General features: G+C 43.3%; 1 protein-coding gene across 1 annotated transcript; it reads right to left on the bottom strand.

The window, feature by feature from the left end:
* Positions 1-405: 405 nt before the first annotated feature.
* Positions 406-19,255, bottom strand: SLC25A43 (solute carrier family 25 member 43). Its single transcript, XM_027716451.2, has 5 exons — positions 18,900-19,255; positions 16,112-16,353; positions 14,953-15,125; positions 3,685-3,819; positions 406-2,645 (listed from the first exon to the last, which is right to left on the bottom strand). The coding sequence occupies exons 1-5, from the start codon at positions 19,169-19,171 to the stop codon at positions 2,442-2,444; spliced, it is 1,026 nt and encodes a 341-aa protein (XP_027572252.1). The 5' UTR covers positions 19,172-19,255; the 3' UTR covers positions 406-2,441.
* Positions 19,256-19,510: the final 255 nt, after the last annotated feature.

The following is a 19,510-nucleotide window of genomic DNA, read 5'->3' as shown; positions in this document are numbered from 1 at the left end:
CCTCAGCCGAGACACTCGTTCAGAGACCTCTCAGGATACTGTCCCCCCTGCACACATGATGCTCCAGGAGTCACCGAGCTCCAAGTAGTGTATGGATTCCCTCCGAGTATTGCATGGATTCCCTCCGTCAATCACTGCGGAGCTCAGTTGGGGCGCTCAGACACACCCCCCACCAGGTACCACCCACCACCTCCATCGCACCGCTGCATCCAAATTGTCACTCGAGTGACACTTCACCTACCCAAGAGTTCAGCCTTGCTATTCACTGGTTGTTCATGATCACACACCATTTCACATGTTAGTGATCCACTGCTGAAGCGCTTTCTTTTGGAGCTGTCTCAAGTATTAGTGCTGCCTTTTGGGGTGTTTATCATGCACAGATGTGATTACAAAGGAGAGGCTTGGTTGATAAAAGGTTAGTAAGTGATTTATAGGTCATAGGAGTGCATTACAATAGAAAGGTGGTATTAGCACATCAGAAACAAGTTAGAGGTAACTTTTTGACTCACTTGACTCTTATGAGGTTTGAAGAGCTGATCAGACATTCATATGCACCCATCGTTCAATCTTTAAATCTATTTAGAAATACAGTATTAGTAAAAAACATACAGGTATGCTTGGAAAAGGTAAGAAATCCATTCCTTCCCAAAACGCTTACAAGTCATATCTTATTCATACATCTCCAATAAGTCCCAGCATTATTACCTGCACTGTGTTGATGGGGAAACTGAGGCACAGAGAAACATGTTCACTAGACAGCTTGATTAGAGCCAAAGCACTTACAGCCTCAGTGTGATTCATGAGCCACCAGATCTGCTCTCTACCATCCTCAGCTGTAGGATACATCAACAATGAGTTTTAGGTGCAGGGCAGGCCTTATAGTTATCTCAAATCTCTCTGCAAGTTTCTCTCCATGGTCACAGACTGTTCCTGTATGGATCTGCCAATGCCTCATCCCGCTGTGACTTGTCCTAACCAAGCAGTTTCTGAGATTTACTTATTTCCACCCATCAGGGGTTATAAACAGTGCAAAAATGCCCACAAGGAGCTGCGTAGAGCAAACCCTGTGCTGAGCCCAGGCTGCTGCAGCTTGGGCTGGAGCAGAGCTGATGTGCACACACTTTCTCAAGGTGCTGTGATTCCCACCCTGCCAAAGCCTGAGCCTGTGGGACACGCCGCAGGGGGCACAGCCACCTTCCCACGGGGACACGGGGTTTGGGTTTTCTATCAGAAGGCACTGGGATGGGGCTGTTCCATAGCTGAACTTCTACAAAGGAACTGGAGCAATATCACAGGTCCTCAGATGATCTTTTATTGTCCAAAACCTCCCAAGGTTGGTCAGATTCCCATCAATTGCATTGGCACTGGCAGTAACCTCATGGTCTTGCAGAGAGGCTCCTACACACAGGATCTGTCTGCAGCTCCTGGATCACAGCAGTTAAAGTGGAGCAATCACAGGTGGTGTGCACGGTGCTATTCTGCTGGCACATTCCGGGCAGCACAGCAGGCCTAGGTCTGTGCAGTGGAACTAAAAAGTGGTCTAATATAAAAATAGAGCTTTAAGAATACCAAAACAACATGACAAGGCTCGTGGCTCTGAAATACCTAACACACCTAAGAACTGCATTTTTCAGGAAATATTTCAGTTAGAGAACTTCAGGAAAACTATTTTTCAAACTGAAATAATTCACATAGGTGCAGTAGCAACACACAAGAAAGGGAGGAAGATTTCCTAGTATGCACTTAAGTTTGCAAGATTGTCATTCCAGTGTATTGCAGTCCATTTTGCACATTACAGTTCTCTCTTAGCAAAAGTATAGTTGCAGCAGCATGTTTTCATCTTTGTGCTGGAGTTTCACACACAATTATTCTCGAGTAAGTCTCAAAAACTGAGGTGTGGATTTGGGAGTGTAACTGAACTGAGACTAATTCTGGCTTGGCAGAATGCCATGTCCACACAGTATCACTAAAAAACCTGGAGACTTCAGTAGAAATTCTTGCATGTTGCATGGATTCTAGTTTGTTTTATCATGTTTGGCTGACTTGGTATCTCAGATTGCTTAAAAAAAAAATTTGAATTTTCTTAATGGCTTTGAAGATACAATTTATAATCTCATCTCTGTTCTCTCGCCTTTCTGCAATTGGTTTAATCTCAAGTGGCTACTCAGTATTAAAAAATACCTAAAATAATGCCATTTCAAGTTCCAACAGTAGAGAGTTTTCAAATTGGTTGCAAGTCTCCTCTTCAGTATGTGGTTGCTATTTATATTGTTTATATCCATTCAGCAAATGAAATACAAGGTTTATTCTTTTCTGTCACAGGTGTCTCAGTACTAAAACCATGCAATCTGCTGAAACGCCAGTACCTGTAGCTCAGTATGTCTTTCTTGCAAAGTTCCTTAAGAAAAGTAGTTGGTATATCTGCAGTGGACACTCTGAAGTCAGTTTTCAAGAGCCGATTTCCTCGGCTCAAAATTTTCCCTTCGGAAGCGCTTTAATTCTCTCAGTTCTTGTGGCTGTAAGCTCTGGTCCACACCAGGAGTCAGCTTGTAATTTAAAGGAGATTCAATATAACCATTTCTGTACAGACAGACCCGCTTGCAGAATTCAAAGGTGCTAAACATAACACCAAAGTACGGGACAATCTGATAAAATAATAATAAAAAAAGCAATATTAGACTCACCAGTAGCATTCATAGCTTAGATGTTTTAAAAAAGGAAACTTGTAGAACTTCAAATCTGATCTGCTAATAGACCTGTCCTCATTTATATAAAATCAGTCTCACTTCAAACTAGGCTGGCACCTGCAGCATGCTAGAAGTAGGAGTTTATTATTGGTATATAACTAATTATAACAATATTGTGAGGAACAAGGTCTATGCTAGACTATAGATTATTACAACTTGTCAAATACCTAAGCCCCTGAGCATATCTTGGTAGGAAATGTGAAATTCATTCTACACACAGCAGTGACTGAACAATTCCTTCTTTTTCCCATGCAGAACCAGCAGCTCTGGTGCTGTGTGGCTTTGTACCAGTCAAGGTAGGGCAGGCACAGGCAGCCCATCACAATCAATCACATTGTCACTCAATTAGCACTCATTAGCTGACCTGTATTACTCCATGTAGGTAATCCTCATCACAGCACTATAAAACGTATTTATGTACACTAAATTACCTTCTGTTTAAGTTACTGTGCTTTATTTCATGCTTTCAACTCAGCAAGGGCTGTAGTAACCAATACACGTGTATTAAATAACTGGCTGAAAGTGCTGCTTTGGACTTCTGGGGAAGTGGCTTACACAAACACAATTTTCTTTACAGCTCAGTACAACATATCAAATTACTGGAGCTCAGCTGAGGAGGAAAACTCGTTTAGCTGTTCTAAGTGGATCACTTGCAATCCCCCATCCATTTCCTACCTTGTGTGTTAGCAGCACTCCCTTGGCTAAGAACATTCAAATGAGCTTGAAAGTAATGACATCTAGAAGCCAACCTTACATTTGGAGAAATACAATACAAACAAGTTCCAAGGCTGGTTTCTAACCTGTTCTGTCACAGATCAGCTGTCTATAAGCTGCTACTAAGTACAGAGGAATGCCACAAACTTTATAACCCCAACTGTCCAAAACTGTCTTGATTACTTCAGGATAGTATTGGATTGGGATGAAAGTAAACCCTTACCTTGAGCAGACTGGGTGTGAGTCCATTCCAAAGTCCAAGCACACCTTTGTTCTTCACAGTTTGCCGGAAACAGTCAGCCATGCCAGTAAAATGGACATCAACTCCTCCATAGTGGGGAAGCCAAGGACTCTGGGCCTGCCAAGAGACACCCAGGAGGATTTAGAACAAGCAGAGGAAAACCAAAGTAATTAATTATTTTCTCTATTCTGGTACATAAGGAACACTCAATGCCAGGTTTCAACAGACTGATCTGGATTCTTCCCAAAAGAATCAGCTATTTTCCATTAAAATATAAAATAAAAAGGGAGGCAATTCACTCTCTGATAGGTATGAAAGAGAACAGTAATTTCACACAGCACTTCCTTTTGTGTCATGAGATAAATCCCACCCCTGTGAAGACAAACCATCCTAACCAGAGCCACATATCCCATCAGACCCACGTCTGCCAGCTGCTCAGGTCTGAGGAGAGGTATTTCACATCCCTGGCAGTGGAGCACCTATGAGAGGGAAGCCTGGGGCTGGTCCCTGATGCCACTCTGCCTTCCTGTAACTGATGGAACCAGGTGACCCACCTCTGGCTGCCTAGGCTGTGTCTGCACTGTAATGAGAAGGGTGAACTGTACTATGGGCTCAGCAGCAGCAGCAGCAGCAACAGAAGGACAGAGATTTCAGCCCAGGCTGTACAAGCCCACCAAGGGCTGCAGAGCAGCAGCTGGTGCCCACGCTCTGTATCAACATGTTCAGTTCATACAGACTGGTAACAGTCAGCTTGGGAGCATCCTGCTGGGCTGCAGCTACATTTCCAGCTGCAGTACAGACCGTGTCTGTTCACATGGAAGAAGTGTAGTTGGTCATTTTTAACAGCTAAATCCTTTCTTCATTAATCTCCTACTGCGTTAGCACAGACAGGATAACCTGACCTTCAAAAATCCCCTCCTCATCCATCTGTGCACATGCAGCCATGGGTTTATTTTGCATTGGCAAATCAGGGTTTCACTCAAACACACGGCAAATGTCACTTCTCAGTCGGGGTGTGCAGGGACCCCAGGACACAGGTTGATGACTTGCAGGTGCAAACTGATCATCATAAGGCAGAAGTTTGATAGAAATGGGACTTGTACAGTGAACTCATTGATGGGTGTCATTATCCCCACATTGATCTGAAACACCATACAGTATAGCAAATTTTCCCTCCTTGGCCAGACTGATCTACAGCTTCTCAGAGCTGCTAAGCCTATGGCAAGCCTTTCATAAATGTACAAGTGGTGATGACATTTTCTAGATGCCTCAGCTATAGCATTTCAAGTACTTGGCAACTGAGATGCTGGAAATGCAAACAGATCAAAACTCATGCTCTAGGTGTATAAGAGAAATTGCTAATCAAATAGTTTAAATGTTGCTGCATTCCCTTGCGTCACTGGGAAATTTACTGCTAAGATTTATAAGCTGACAAAAAAAATCCCTGATCACCCCACACACCAACAGCATAGTCTTCTTTGTCTACAAAAACAAAATAAATCCACACATCATCATTTTTTTCTCTTTTTATTTTGTTTTTGTGCATGATTGAATTGCATGTGAAATACTTCTTACGGCAAAAGAAACACCTCCTGCACAAAGACTTTCATGTCTGTACTGCAGAAGATGCTGAATGCTGTATCTGAGACTTTAGCAACCAATTCCACTAAGAATGGTGATATTAGCAGCAGCAATGCTTAAAAGAATACTCAAATTATGTAAGTATTCCTAAAAATGCAACAGCAGTCATAGGAGAGCTGGATTCAAAAGCCTGTTCTGCTTTCTGGAATGTCAGTCAGGTTCCACGAGTTTTTTGGGTAAAGAAAGTTAAAGAAATGAAGAGGGACAAGTTTCTGAAATGCTTCAGGAAGGCAGGAATGCTGTTAACACACAATTCCCTTCCTTTTTCAGTCCCTTCGTGGTAGGCAGGGCATGGCCTGCCAGAATTAACTGCATGAGCTTGACTTAATCTCCTTCATCACTGTATACACTGCAAAGCCACATATCAAAGGTTTTGATTACAGTACTCCACCAAGACTAGCAACAAGCACAGCACAGGTTTCACTAAGATCCTGCACAGAGTAAACACTGTTAGAAGACAATTAAAAAGGAACAGGTAAGTCAAACACCCAGATTTCCAATGTGCCCACAGACACTGACCTCTTAAGAGATTTACTGAAAAATTATTTATAGCAACATTCACAACAGATAGAGTCATTTTCAAGATTTCAGTCTGTGAAGTATGTGTTGCCAGTCTTTCTGCCTTACAGGAGCTGTATGTTTCTAGGACTCTACACACAGTATTTAAATAACTATTGTCCACAGAATCTCAGAATCACCTACTGCAAAAGGAAACCTAAAACCTGTATCAGTGTGTAGTTAAAACTTCAGTATTTTAGAACGTAGCTGAACAAAGTTAAAATGCATTAATAAAAGAGAAATATTACCAAGGAATTTCATTTGGCACTGTTTTTAACAAAAACAATAACTGTGAGGTTTGGGTGGTTCTTCATCATCTAAGCACGTCCACCACACTGCAATCCTCACAACCACCCCATGGCAACAGAGCCAGAAATGGAAGGAACAAAACAGATCAAACTAGTTTCTCTACCTCTTTTGCAGAAACCCACTATGACATACAAATCAAACAGCTAATCTCATACCAAAAAGGTCAGGTTTACGACAGAGACATTTCACGCACCTCAAAACAGCCTGAATTCTTTTCTTTTGACACCCCTTGATGCTATGGGCTGCTGCGTGGAAACCTGCTTGTTATGAGCACTTTTAAAGACTTTCTTCCCCCCCATTACTGCTGTCTCAAACTGCAGGAGGCTGGAGATACAGTACAGCTCCCAGTGCTGATAACAGTGCCAAGGTGTTAGTCATGGTAGTAGCACAGCTAAGTTGCTTATCCCTTTACCTCTGATGGGCAATGCATTGATTAAAGCACATCAAATGCAGAACTGGCTCCATCTGCTCTCTCACAAACGCAGTATTTTCATATCCAGAGGCCACCAAGTCTACTAAGTCACTGCAATACATCTCCAAAGTCAGCACTCTGTTCTACAGTGGCAATCTAAACCCAAGAGAGACATATACAAAAAAAAAAATCCCAACTACCTGCACTCACTTTTTTTTAAAAATAAAATATTTAAATCACGATGAAGTGTCATGACAAAACTCAGGTTAATTGTTATAGTTAATTGTTACCTGAAGACTCTTCAGACACTGTCTCTCCCATTGTCTGCATTACGAGGCGACTGCCAGGACAACATAATCCCATTTTGGGAACTAATCTCACAGACCCTTTCAGTGACTTCCCCCAGCCCCTCTCCTGTGCAGAGAAAAGCTTTTCACTGGCCTTTTGGGACATTTTGGTTTGCAATTATTTGAATTTACATGTATCAGAAACTGTCTGAAAATACTTCCCTCTCAATTCAAGTACTTCCCTCCCCTTCCCTCTTCATAAATTTTGTTGGTACAAATATTTACTATTTCTTTTTTGAGTAAGCAGTACTTGTTGGCACAGAGTATGAAATACCAAGTAACAGTGAATAGCTGCCATCACCGGTATGATACCCTGATGGTAGATAGAGTAAAATTGCTTTGTTACTTCTGTATTTTCAACAGATTCAGGTGTCTTACACTTCTAATCAATTAAAAAAAAAAAAAGGTACAGGAAGACACTTTACACACAGCTCAAGAGTTCACACTCTTAATCTGGAAGCTAAAAGAAGAAGTCTTTGCAGTCTGGGTTAATAAGGGCACATGCAAAGGGCAAGTGCAGCTGTAGTTCAAAGGAAAGGAAGGACAAAGATTGCAGTTCTCATTCAAGTTAATGCCACTTCAGTCATCAGAAATTTCACTCAAGTGAAGGTTGAATGCTTGAAAGAGTATTTAATTCCATTCCAAAAAGAAAGAATTAAAATGCAAATAAGTATTAATACTGGGTAGAAAAGCACTCTCGTGGGCTAATCAATCCTTCCTCCTGGAGGTCAGCATTACTTAGCAGTCATTGTCTTTTCTGTGTCAGGTTTGGTAATGCTGACTTACCTCTGGCTAAAGTCCACCCAAAGGTATTCAGGCACGTAGGAAGGTAAACCATGACAACTATCAGGATACAATCAGAGCAGAGCACAGCTGCTGACCTCCAGCTTCCTGCGCTCTAGGAACACCGTGTCCTCTGTAACCTGAACTGGGGCCAAATCATCTCATCTTTCTGAGGGAGCAAAAAAGTCTGACTCCGCTTTAAATCCATTATCACCAAGCCTGTTGTACCCTGAGGCTTCGTGGCTTGTGACAGACTCCCTCCTTTATTACTGAACCTAAGCTTTCCCTGCTTTTAACACCTGTGGTATGCAGAAGTCTTTAATACAGAAGTCTTTTTCCTCAAGGTAGTGCAAACACCTTTCATGGGCACCTCTGGGTGGTTTCCAAATGCCTCACAATGGTTCAGTTCAAGCCCTACAAATGGGTGTACCATTTTCATGCACGTTAGCACTAGTTTATTTAATGGTGCAAAACCTTAGGCAGACCAGCTTGGTCCCACACTTCACACAGTGGACAGCAATGCTACTTCCTGCATCTTCTGATGCCTGTGTAGGAACTGAGGAGAAAATTAATTTTTTACAGGACTGTAGCTTTCTAGAGGACATATTTCCACTGGCCTGGCGGCCACTGGTGAATGAGGTAAGGACCTACATCAAATCAAAATAAATCAGATATAAAAGCAAAGTGTCTATCAAGTTTTAGCTCCTCCTTATGGAGTATTTTGCATAATTAGTCACGTCACATGTCACAAGCACAGACAACTGAATACAAAACTGTCCTGTATAACTGATGCAAAAGTACTCATGTTGGGGTAACAGTGATAGCTGTACCTCCAGAGACATTATTGTCCCCTGGCTGAAAGTGATGGCTATATTAGCTGTGTGTGCACAGCAGCGAACCCAACCTGTGTCAGGCTGTGCCAGCTGGGTGAGCTTACTGAGTTTAAACCGGTGTGCTGAGTTAACCCATCTGATCTGGCCCAAAGCAGATTAAAGAGCTCTCACTCACACCACACTGATCACAGGGCTGCAGAGGCTGTAAGAGGCTGGCAGCCATGCTCAGCTGCCACTACCAAACCCAGGACTGGGAGTGTGTGGCCACTTCAGCGTCTGGGAAAACCATTTGGAGAGAATTGCATTCTGCCCTCCCTCAGACTTCCTGCATTTCAAACGGGTGCAGTGTTTTCCTGCTTTTCTTCAGCAGGCCACTGTGTTGCAGTGCTACTGCTGTAAGCTACTGCTGTATTCTACTTCAGGGTGAGCATTACATAATTATCACACCACAGATTCTTGGATGAACAGGGTTAGAGATGATTTTCATAGCATGAGCTGTCACAAGGCAGACCTCACTGCTAGATCAGCCCAGTCCTAATTCCAATTCTTGATTTACAATTTTTTTCTCTTATTCAGTTTTTCTACTAATACTTCTCAGTGTTTCAACTTAACAGTCAGTCTTCATGATTCTCTCCTATGGAAGTCTGGGGATTTAAGAGAAATGCCTCTGAGGTTTGCTCAGATGCACAAAAGCTGATCTAGGCTGTTAGAGAAAGCAAAGCCCATGTTATGCTCTCTATCTTTTTTCAGGCCTTGTCTCAACAATTTACTGGACCAAATACTTCCCAAAGCAGTAGGGCACTATTTTGCAACAGCTTCAGAGAAAGTGGTATAAAATATTTTTATAGCAACATCAACAAAACAATAGAAAATGCTGGTAGCTCAAAGCATTTAGACATAGCGGAAACCAGAAGGAAGGAATGGATTTTACCACAACCAGAATCTGACATCTATTACCTATTTGCTGGTAATCAGAGGAGCCAGGCTGGTCCCAAGTTCAAGCATGATTCAGGATGTGGGGACCTGGCTGATGTCTGAATCTCAGCAGCAAGAAGAAGGGGAGATCATAGGGAGAAGTAAAAAAAGTAAGAACTCACACTGTAGCCTCCCCTTAGAGATGAGACTCCAAAATATTTCACCTATCTGTGCACTTATTTTCACAACACTTGAAGGAAGTTAATGTATCTGAAATCTCCACTCTTCTGTCAAGTTTAGTTGGAAGTTGGATAGTAGGATCAAAAGTTATTGGGGGCAAGGACAAGGACAGGCAGCTAGCAACCATATAAGCCTTACTTACACAGGAAATCATAATAGAAGTAGTAATATTGCTACTTATTTGCTTCCACACAATGGACCTTGCCACTCTGTGTGGTCAAAATTTTCAAGGCTCCCATGCCGTTCACTATTAAAGGGTCTCCCTGCTCGAAGACTCAGAGCACGTATGCTTTCGAGATGTCGTGTGAACCACATGACCCAAAAAGGATTTCTTATTTTTAAATCAGGTCATGACTCCAATAACTTTCATATTCCCAGCTGACAAGAACACAGATCTCACCACCAGCCGCGACGCCACAGCTCGTGAGCTTCCCAAGGCTGCCACGCCAGCCCAGAGACCATCCCCAAAGACAGAGCACTCTTTGCAAGTTACTCATGTTTAAGCAAAGCAGGAGCACTGTCTCCTCATCTCAGCAGGCAAGAGGACCGTTTATCATTTTCTTTTCCAAAACTCTGTTCATAACCCAGCCACTGGGTTCTAACTACGACTTTTACCATGCAAGGAACATAGGGGACTGTTCTTAAATAAATACTTAAACAACTACTACTTTTAAGGAGAGGCTTTTACTTTAAATTAGCTACCTTACAAAGGGAATAACTTCCTAATTTTCTCCAGGTTATTAAGAACTCATAGCATTTACAACAGATTTCACACTTGCAGAGCACCCCATGTTCCAAAGAACTAAAAAAAAACAACAAAAACCCCAAAATGCATTGCAGATTTATAGGCAGCTGAGGCCAAACTGATTCACTTTTGTCACTGAAAAGAGGCCACTTCTTGGGTGACACATGGCAACAGTCTACACTAACCAAGAACAGTGAGCCTGTTTGTTTGTGGGAGTGAAGAGAAGTCAAAGCCTGGATTTTAAAAGAGAAAGATCAGTACTGAATAATGCTTTCCCCACAGAGATGTCCTCACAGCTTGAGGATGCAGTGCAGTCAGCACCAAAAATCTGCAAAAGTCAGCACCACTGAATCCTGCAGTGTACTAACAGTATGCTTATTCTGTATTGCAAGGGTTTTATAGCAAAACTATACCTGAGTAGCATTTACTGGTGAAAGAGAGTTTAAGACAAGTTTTAGTCACAGATATCAAACCAAATCATACCATCAAAATATGGGGAGAGGGTTGAGCTTCTGAAAACCATGCAAAGTTTGTTCATCTGAGCAGGTGAGGAGTAACTGTAGTTGGTAGAATATCTGTGAAACTTTGGGGACATCTTTGTGCATTTTGCCTTACAAAACTACCAAAATCACGGGTCAGTTTGGAACGGAGGCTGAGAAGTGACACCCCGGGGTATCTGAGCCCACCTCTGCACGTCACGAGCACAGAGGAAAGTACCAACCTTGGGTATTGGGTTTGTATTGACCATTTGCATGCTTGTAGATTTTCAGTTCCACACATAGCCTGGGATTGGTGCCATCCTAATAATAATCTTCTGTACAGCCTGTAACAGCTCTAAATTCATCTTCCCTTACTGAAATGCCACAGCTCAGTCCAACAGGCATTTATGAATGTTATCATAGGCAAAAAGATGATGTGGGGGAGTGGAAACATATTACCAGTGCTTCCCTTAGACTCATTCAAAGGAAGAGATTTTCCTGCTGAAGGTGAAAAAAAATGAAAAAGAAAGAAGTGTTCTTGTACGCCAGTCTGCAAGTTAAAAGTGTAGTACTTGAATATGGCTTAGAAACTGGATTTAACAAAGAAAATGATATTGTGAGTTAAGGAAGGAAAGCCAAGAACAACAGTCAGCAGGATATAAAGATCAGTACGCTTTTGTTCAGAAACAGATACATCATAAAAGTGAACCAGGAAAACATTTAATATGGAACATGCCTTTGAATAACCCTCTCCTTCACTAATCCCCTTCTACAGAAGCACAACAAAAGCCATATTTCCATGCTGAAACATGCATACAGTACCTCTGAATTCTCTAACATGCCAATCAGGAGCAAAGTGAAAAAAGGAAGACAAAGGAATAAAATTAGGATAAACACAACATAGAGGACTCACATATTCAGTAAGACTCGCTCACATTGATTAACATTTCTTATAAGAAAAACATTAAAATGTATTTAACAAATACAACATCTTTGTAAAGAAAAAAAAGCAAACCCAGTAAAGATAATTCTAACAGCAAAGGGGGAAGGAGCCATGGTTACAGAGCAAATCTGACATCATAAATCATCACCACAGCACAGAGGAAGAATTGTTCGCTGACAGTCAGCTCCTACTCCCACAGCTGCCAGTGACAGAAGCAGCTGATGTCAGAAGTGTAGGATTCAGATACGTAGAATGAGAAAGGATGAAACAAAATTATTACAATGGAGATTAAAAATAGCACCTTATCCTTCCTCCCATAGCAGAATTAATTTGCTAGTCTATGCAAACAAATCAAACAGATTGTCCAGATGAGGAGCTGGATGGAGCTAACTCGTTCAAGACTGCCTAGCATATCAGGTAAAGATCTGAGCTGGATGTCCTGGTCTCAGGCTTGTTCTCCATCCTTGAATCAATGAAGACTGCCTTGTGTCCTAGTTCCTCTTTTTCTGAAGCTCCTGAGACTGCCTTACAGCTCCCTTGTTCCCCATCACCATCAGCTTCACTGGAAAAGTCTTCTTTTGTAACATACTCCCTCCATCTGTTAGATCAGTGGGACAGAAGGGAGGGAAGAGGAATCTGATAGTGACCTCCTCAGTGTGCTGGGTTGCTCTTCATACACAAACCCAGCGTTCACTGCTCCAAAACAAAGCCAGCACTTCCCTTCGTTCACTGCAGAGCACACACCAGGCCCAGGGGAGCTGAAGGCTTTGGTATTCCCTCTTTCTATCAGCTAGAAAGGTGAATCACTGAATGGAGGCTGATCAGAATAAGATGTCTGAGAAAAACTGATCAGAAGTATCTGCCTCCCTGCTTTCTACAGAACTCTGAACTGTCTTGAGCTCTTTTTCCCCCCCATTCTTTATTCTCCCCCTTTCTAGGTCCATCCCTTCACATGATATCTTTTCTGGTGCTGTACTAGACATTTCTCTCTTCTGACCACCACCCAACAAACTGAACAGACCAGGAGGTAAGGGCAAAGCAGAGTTGATCCCTGCAAAGCTGGCCTGTACCCTGGTGCTAACTGTGAAAACCAAACTTCTTGGATGACCTTGCATGAGTTCCAGTGAGCTTCTGGTGTCAGTTGTGGTGTGATTTGCAACAGGTCTCTTTTCTGATCAAGCCTCCACGATTTAAATAATTTCCAGTATCAAACAAATTACAGAATTTCACACCTAGGAAGCTGGTTTTCCTGAGACATCTTTGCCTTCTCCCATGCCTTCAGAATAAACCACTGAACAGGAGGTGTTTCTCTAAGCACAGACAAAAACCATTCAGTTGTTGCAATGTACTTATGAGGGAAAAAACCCTCTCTTGATGAGCCTTTTTTTTTTTCCATGCAAAGTATTTTTAGTATCTCCACTTCCTACATACTTCGGCAGTAAATCCAGTTCCCTTATTTCTGGAAGTGCTGATCAGATGACTTAAGCATCCTTTAGGTGGAAGAGCACGGCCTAGTGGCAGGAAAATGAAACATGGGCCTGTCCCACTTCTTCACTTTCCTGCCACAGCTTGACACAGAACCTCACACCAGTCACAGCTGAAAGCTACTTTTGAACAGATTCCAAAAACTGAATGTCCAAGTAACTGTTGTATCAACAGAAGACTTTAAAAGGGAAACAGCACAGTAAATGCCTTTCTTTTCTTTTATTCTTTAGGGCAACAGTATTGCTGTGAGCTGAAGGATATAAAGGAAAAGATGACTTGTGAGGAGTAATTGCTTTTCTTAGACCCACTTATACAGCCGGAAAAAAACGATCAAGTTTTCGTGCTCAGAATGTCTCTCACCTGAGACATTTCATAAGATACCTAATGAAAGGCCTCAGATTAAAACTTGACTTCTGGACACATCAACTACATGAGCTAGTCTAATAAAAGCCATTACTTCTCCTGCTGAGATCCTTTATTATGAGATGGAGAGAGACAGTGAAGGCTTCTGTGACATGACATCTAAGCCCTGAAAAGGGGAACTTGGGGAGCAGGAGAGGGAAATTCACAGTTTCACTGACCTTTTGCTACCTTGTGGCTTGTCAACCAGGCTAAAACTCGATGAAGGGGAGAGGGACCTACATAATGCTGTCACACCAAATGACTGGGTTTTTTATAAGATCACAGAAGCCTCCTATAAATCTGCAGTCCCATGAACCAGGATGAAAAACCAAACTCATGTGCCCCAGTCAGAGAGCCACCAGACAATGACAACTATTCACTGTGACTCTACTGGATGAAGTTCTAATGAAAAGTCAGTATCATCAAGTGAATTATGTCAGATGGAAGCTGGGGGGTAGGGTTGTTCTATGGGGTTTGGGTCTTTTTTATATTATTATTATTAAACTTTTGGGAGAAAGGATCACAAGATACAGTAACTCTCATGTTGCTGATGCTCCAGGAAAACAGCAGAACCAGCAGCTGCTAAGTCCCTCATTAACCAATGGAGTCAGAAATAAAAATAAGGACAGTTATGACCCTTCAGACTTAATACTTGCTGTGGAAGTTTGTTGTGGTTGCCAGAACTTAGGTGAGGCATAAATGGCAGACACACAGGCTCTGAAAATGACATGGATCTTCCTGCCTACCACCAAGGGGACTGAATTTCTGCAGCTGGCAAACTTTCAGCCTGTATTCCATAGAAGGTTTGCCACTTCTGAACTTTGAGAATCTGATGGAACTACTATGAAAAAGAAAAGAAATAAAGGTACAGACACAGAGTCTGAGAGCACACATATATCCCATGGTAGTACTTGAACCCACGTTAAAAGTATAACAACCCACTTGTAACAATAATATCCAGACTAAAAACAAAACAACAACAACAACAAAACAACAAAACCCCAAATAAAGAAAAAGCCCAACAAAGTCAAACCCAAAGTCTATGTAGCCTCCTGGTAAGAAAAATAAAGCAGCACTCATGATCACCTCGCTAGTCTTGTCCCAAGCTCTTGCAACAAGCACCTGTAACAAAGTACTGGTAACATGAATGCTCTGTACCTGCATCTTCCTCTTGACAGTCTCAAAGGGGAAAGAAAGTGTCTGGGCCACACCAGCTGCTACACAGCCATTTATGAAGTTCTGAAGAGGAGTGAACCGAACTATGGGCTCTTGCCAGATTTTGTCCAGACTGATGTAAACAAAAAATGAGCCTGCAGAAAATGGGACAGCACCTAGAAAGCAAACAAGACAGGTTTATCTCAACACACTGTACATTAAGAGAACAGAGCTGCTCACCACATAGCCTAGAAAGAAGGGAGGAGTTGCTGCCAGTTTACACCTTGCATTCCTCAAACCCAATCCAGATTTTGAAGAACTTTAGTCTATGGTTTGCCACCAAACACCCATATTGTAGCATCTAGATGTGCAGTTAGGGACATACATTTACATATTAAAACTTGCATGCTATCAGAATGAACTGCTTTAGACTCGTGACAGGTCAGTTCTTTCTCCAGGTTACCCTTTTTCTGACAAGCTCTTTCCCAGTCCAACCCAACCCTAGCACTTGTATAGGTAAACAGAGCTATGTCTTCAGTCAAGCTCATGAAGGATAATTCTGGTCTCTTTTGGTTGTTTCATGCTCTCATCAATTTTATAGTGGGATTATACATTTATTATTGTTGTTGTTGTTACACTTTTTTATAGTGTCATGTTGTGAAAAAGTGGACTCAAAGTTAAATGGCATTTTTAGAGGCTATGGAGAGTAAATAAATAATTAAAATGTCATTTTAAGTAAAGACAGAATACAACTAATCTTAACCTTTCACATCAGTTATGCACTGCTTGCTCATACTGGTTTTGCTGAACCGCTTGGGAGACACTCTCACACCTAGACAGCAATTAGGAATACTCTGTGTGTGTATATATTTAAAGAGTTTAATAGTGAAAATCATGCATCCAAGCACAACTATTACCTATATCTAGTACTATCATCTATAAAAAAAGGTAAAGAGGATACATAAAATGCTACACACATGGTCATGATTTGAAAGAATAAAGCTGCAGCAGAGGTAATCAGTATTGCAGTGCCTTGTAAATCTACACATCTTCTACAAGAAAACATTTCTATTTGCTTTTGAAATCAAGTGAGCAAGTGAACCCACTACACAGCTGCAACAAACAAGAGGCAATGAAGTGATTTCCCCTGTTATTATTTTACCTAATATAGCTGGTGAAACACCACGGTAGAGAGCACGGAGTCCTTCTTGATGATAAATTTTGTAAAAAGCATGAAGAATTCCCTCATAAGATGGTTCCAGTCGGTTCTGCACAATGAGCCGTGTTTTAATCACGTCAGTGGGGTATGTCACGATGGTTGCAACCATGCCAGCCAGACTTCCTGCCATGATGGCTCTCCAGTGGGAGACATGACCCAACTCATCCGCGAAAAGTATAACAAGTCTAAAGTAAACACATAAAAGAAGTCCTATTAGTGACATTGTGAACATGAAAACACATGAAAAATTAAGGAAGATAATTCCTATGCAATTGTTCTTCTGCCCACAGGCCCTTTCAGCAGCAGGAATTGAAACTTTAATATGTAAATCATTGAAGATCTTTATGTAACACCACACAAGCATCCATCTACAGGGTGAAAATCTCCCTTTTACATTTTCATCTACTGGATGAAAATTACCATGACTCAAAACATGTCTGCATGAAATTATCTGATCATCAGTCATCAGTTAGAGACACTGATCCAACACACCAGCCAAAGTTATCTCGTAAGAAGAAATATGTAGATAATGTCATCACAGGCCTTCCGACAACAACTGAACCTTCCTCTGTTGCTTGTGTTAGAACAGGAGGATCCACATGGATATGCCTCTAGAGAAGACTTATGTCCAGGCACTGTTATGCAGAGGAGGTTAAGTCTAAATTTGAAATTTTGAAATTGAAGCAGAGTTTTAAAGGCTAGACACAAGTCATGCATTTTTGCTGCAGAGAAGAACTTTTCTGTGGCAAGGCACTCGTACATCAGGGAGCAGTGTTATGGAGGCAGCAAGAAGCAAGTAAAAACATCCAAGAGGAGATGCTAAAACTGCAGGTAAAGAAACTTATCCTATTTTGGAAGCATTAACTAAACTGCCTAAACAGCAGATCTACATTTAACCCACATGGTGCAACCATGTCCAAAACAAAATGATTTGCAAATATTTACAAGCCACTGCTTGCTCGGCTGATGTTTTTTCACAGGAATGTGCATTTGCTACTGGATGACAGATCCCTGCACCTACTTGTCCTGAGCCCTGGAAGAGCCCAGGGCAGAAAGCCCAGCCAAGCAGAAGTAAAAGGGCATACTTTTTTTCCCATGTGTCTTGTACAGTCCTTAAACCCACACTGCCTGATTTTCCTGTGTGTGCACAAATGCGTGGGGAGGGTGGTGAGGTGTCTCCAGGTACTACCCAGATAACATTTGAAACTGCCACGGAATGACAGCCCGTGCCCAGTAATTGCTGATGGAGTGTAGAGTCAGCCAACCCGCCCTTGCCCAGCCAGCTCCACCCACACCCCTGTCCCCAGGGTGCCGGCTGTGCTCAGCCCCACTCCTCCTGCCACTGGAATTACCGTTTACTTAAGCTGCCTTCTAACACTTCTCTTTTTGTGTTTCTTGTGTTCATACACACCATTCTCCTACTAGAAAACACATTGAAAAATCCCCAAATAATGTATCAAGGAATAAGTATTTATTTTCATATTTATTTAATTTCCTGATAGCCTACTTCAACTTGATGTTCAGAACACCCTGTGCAAACAGAGACAAAATATGGCCTTGCACAGGGAATACACTGTTTCAAGCTAAAAGAACAGTGACATTAGTTAGTTCTTTTGCTCAAAATCGACTGGTTTATACTGGTGCAACACACCACCTTTTCTGGGAATTTTAAATGACGTTTAAATCACTGTTTGTGCCTTCCCACTGCCATTATCCCTCCCCTGTGACCACTGTGTGTATTATGGCACAACAAAGCTGCCCAGTTTTAGGGTCACTTCATCTGTGGTCTCCTGAAGGGCACAGGAAGCACTGGGTGAGTGACCTACTGGGGCAGATGAGTGACAAACCCAGTGGACTGGCAGTGCCAGTGAGCCCAGGCTGCTGCCCAAGAACCGAATAACCCACCGCCCAGCTGGGTGGAAATGTCATGTGCTGCCGTGAACAGCTGACTGTGATAAAAAAAAAATAAATAGAAGAACGAAGCCCAACCCCCGAGCGGCAAAACATGATGGTGCGTGCGAACAGTCAGGCACTCCCTGGAAGGGCTGAGAGACACTGGCAGAAAACGGGAATCCTAGGAAACAGCACGGTCGGCAGAGCTCGGTCAGCACTGCTCCATGTTGATCCTGCTGCAGCCCTTCCAGCGTTTACCTCAGTTTAATGGCAGTGCATTATCGAAAACAAGATCTCAAAACAAATAATGTCACATATCAACGTCAAAACTTATCTAATTTGCTTAACAACTGCTGCACAACCCGGTAAAATATTTGATTCATGATTTCGCTATTTTCTTTGATATAGACAACATAAATACTCGAGAGCGTAGAAATGAATAAAATAAATTGGTTGCAAAGAACAGATGTGGCAGCCACATCTGCGGGTTGTGCTGTAACTTCATTTCTAAAGGAACCTGAGCAGAAGCGTTTTAAGACTATTGACCCTTCATGACTTGAAAGAACACCTATGACTTTATAAGAAACTGCTGGTGACTAACACCTAGACTTTATAAGCAATTGCTGGCATACCACCAGGCCCTTGGAATCGCTACGCGCTGAATAAACTAAATAAGTTATTAACAAATTATGATTCAGGGTCCGTGCCTTTGGGGGGGAGAGAGGGGGCGCAACCAGAGACATCAGACTAAACTCTCCACCTTCCCCCCCCCGCGTTCGCAACAGACAGGACAGCCGGGGCGAGCGCGGACCCTCCGGGAGCCCCCCCGGCCCCTTACCGGCGGGAGGCGGCGATCTGGAGCGCGCTGTAGGGGCAGAGGCGCAGGCAGGCGGTGAGGTTCCCCTTCCAGAGGGCCCGCAGGCCCTCGGTGCGGCACAGGCAGCGCCCGGCTTCGCGCAGCCCCCGCCGGCAGTGCCAGGTGCCCACCTGCGCCAGCACCGTCAGCAGCTCCAGCGGCGCCGTCAGGCTCAAGCTCAGCGCGCCCGCCAGCCCCGCGCAGCCCAGCCGCTGCAGCGCGGTCACCCGGCCGTCCCGCCGCAGGGTGGCCATGGCCCCGCGGACCCCGCCGGCGCGGAGGGAGCGGAGCGCGGGGAGCGGCCCCGCTCGGCCCGGCCCGGCCCGGCGGGCGCGGTCAGCGCGGGGGCGGCACCGCCCGCCTCGGCCGCCGGGGGGCGCTCGCGCCGCGGGTGCGCTGTGCGGAGGCGGAAGGAAAACACGGAGCGGATTCCTGGGACCGGCCCGTACCCCGGCGGCAGTCCCTGCTCCTGCTGGGGCCTGAACTCACACAGCGTCGCGTTATTTCCATTTATGTGGCTTAAAAAGTGACTCAGGCGCATTCAGGACACTCCCCTTCGCCTTTACATGTTCCCACAGGGATCGAATGCATCC

The sequence above is a fragment of the Pipra filicauda genome, unplaced genomic scaffold (assembly GCF_003945595.2).
Source record: "Pipra filicauda isolate LSUMZ 115617 unplaced genomic scaffold, ASM394559v2 scaffold58_size5111680_pilon, whole genome shotgun sequence".
NCBI lineage: Eukaryota > Metazoa > Chordata > Aves > Passeriformes > Pipridae > Pipra > Pipra filicauda.
Note: the sequence above shows the minus strand (reverse complement) of the source record. Positions and strands in the feature narration are given on the sequence as shown.

What these genes read in the sequence shown, in the direction of transcription:
- SLC25A43 (XM_027716451.2), bottom strand. Translation starts at nt 19,171, where the DNA reads ATGGCCACCCTGCGGCGGGACGGCCGGGTGACCGCGCTGCAGCGGCTG. An exon ending in CAGATCGCCGCCTCCCGCCG is followed by an intron (nt 16,354 to 18,899) that starts GTAAGGGGCCGG and finishes TGTTTACTTTAG; the next exon opens with ACTTGTTATACTTTTCGCGG. An exon ending in TCACACCCAGTCTGCTCAAG is followed by an intron (nt 2,646 to 3,684) that starts GTAAGGGTTTAC and finishes TTATTTTATCAG; the next exon opens with ATTGTCCCGTACTTTGGTGT.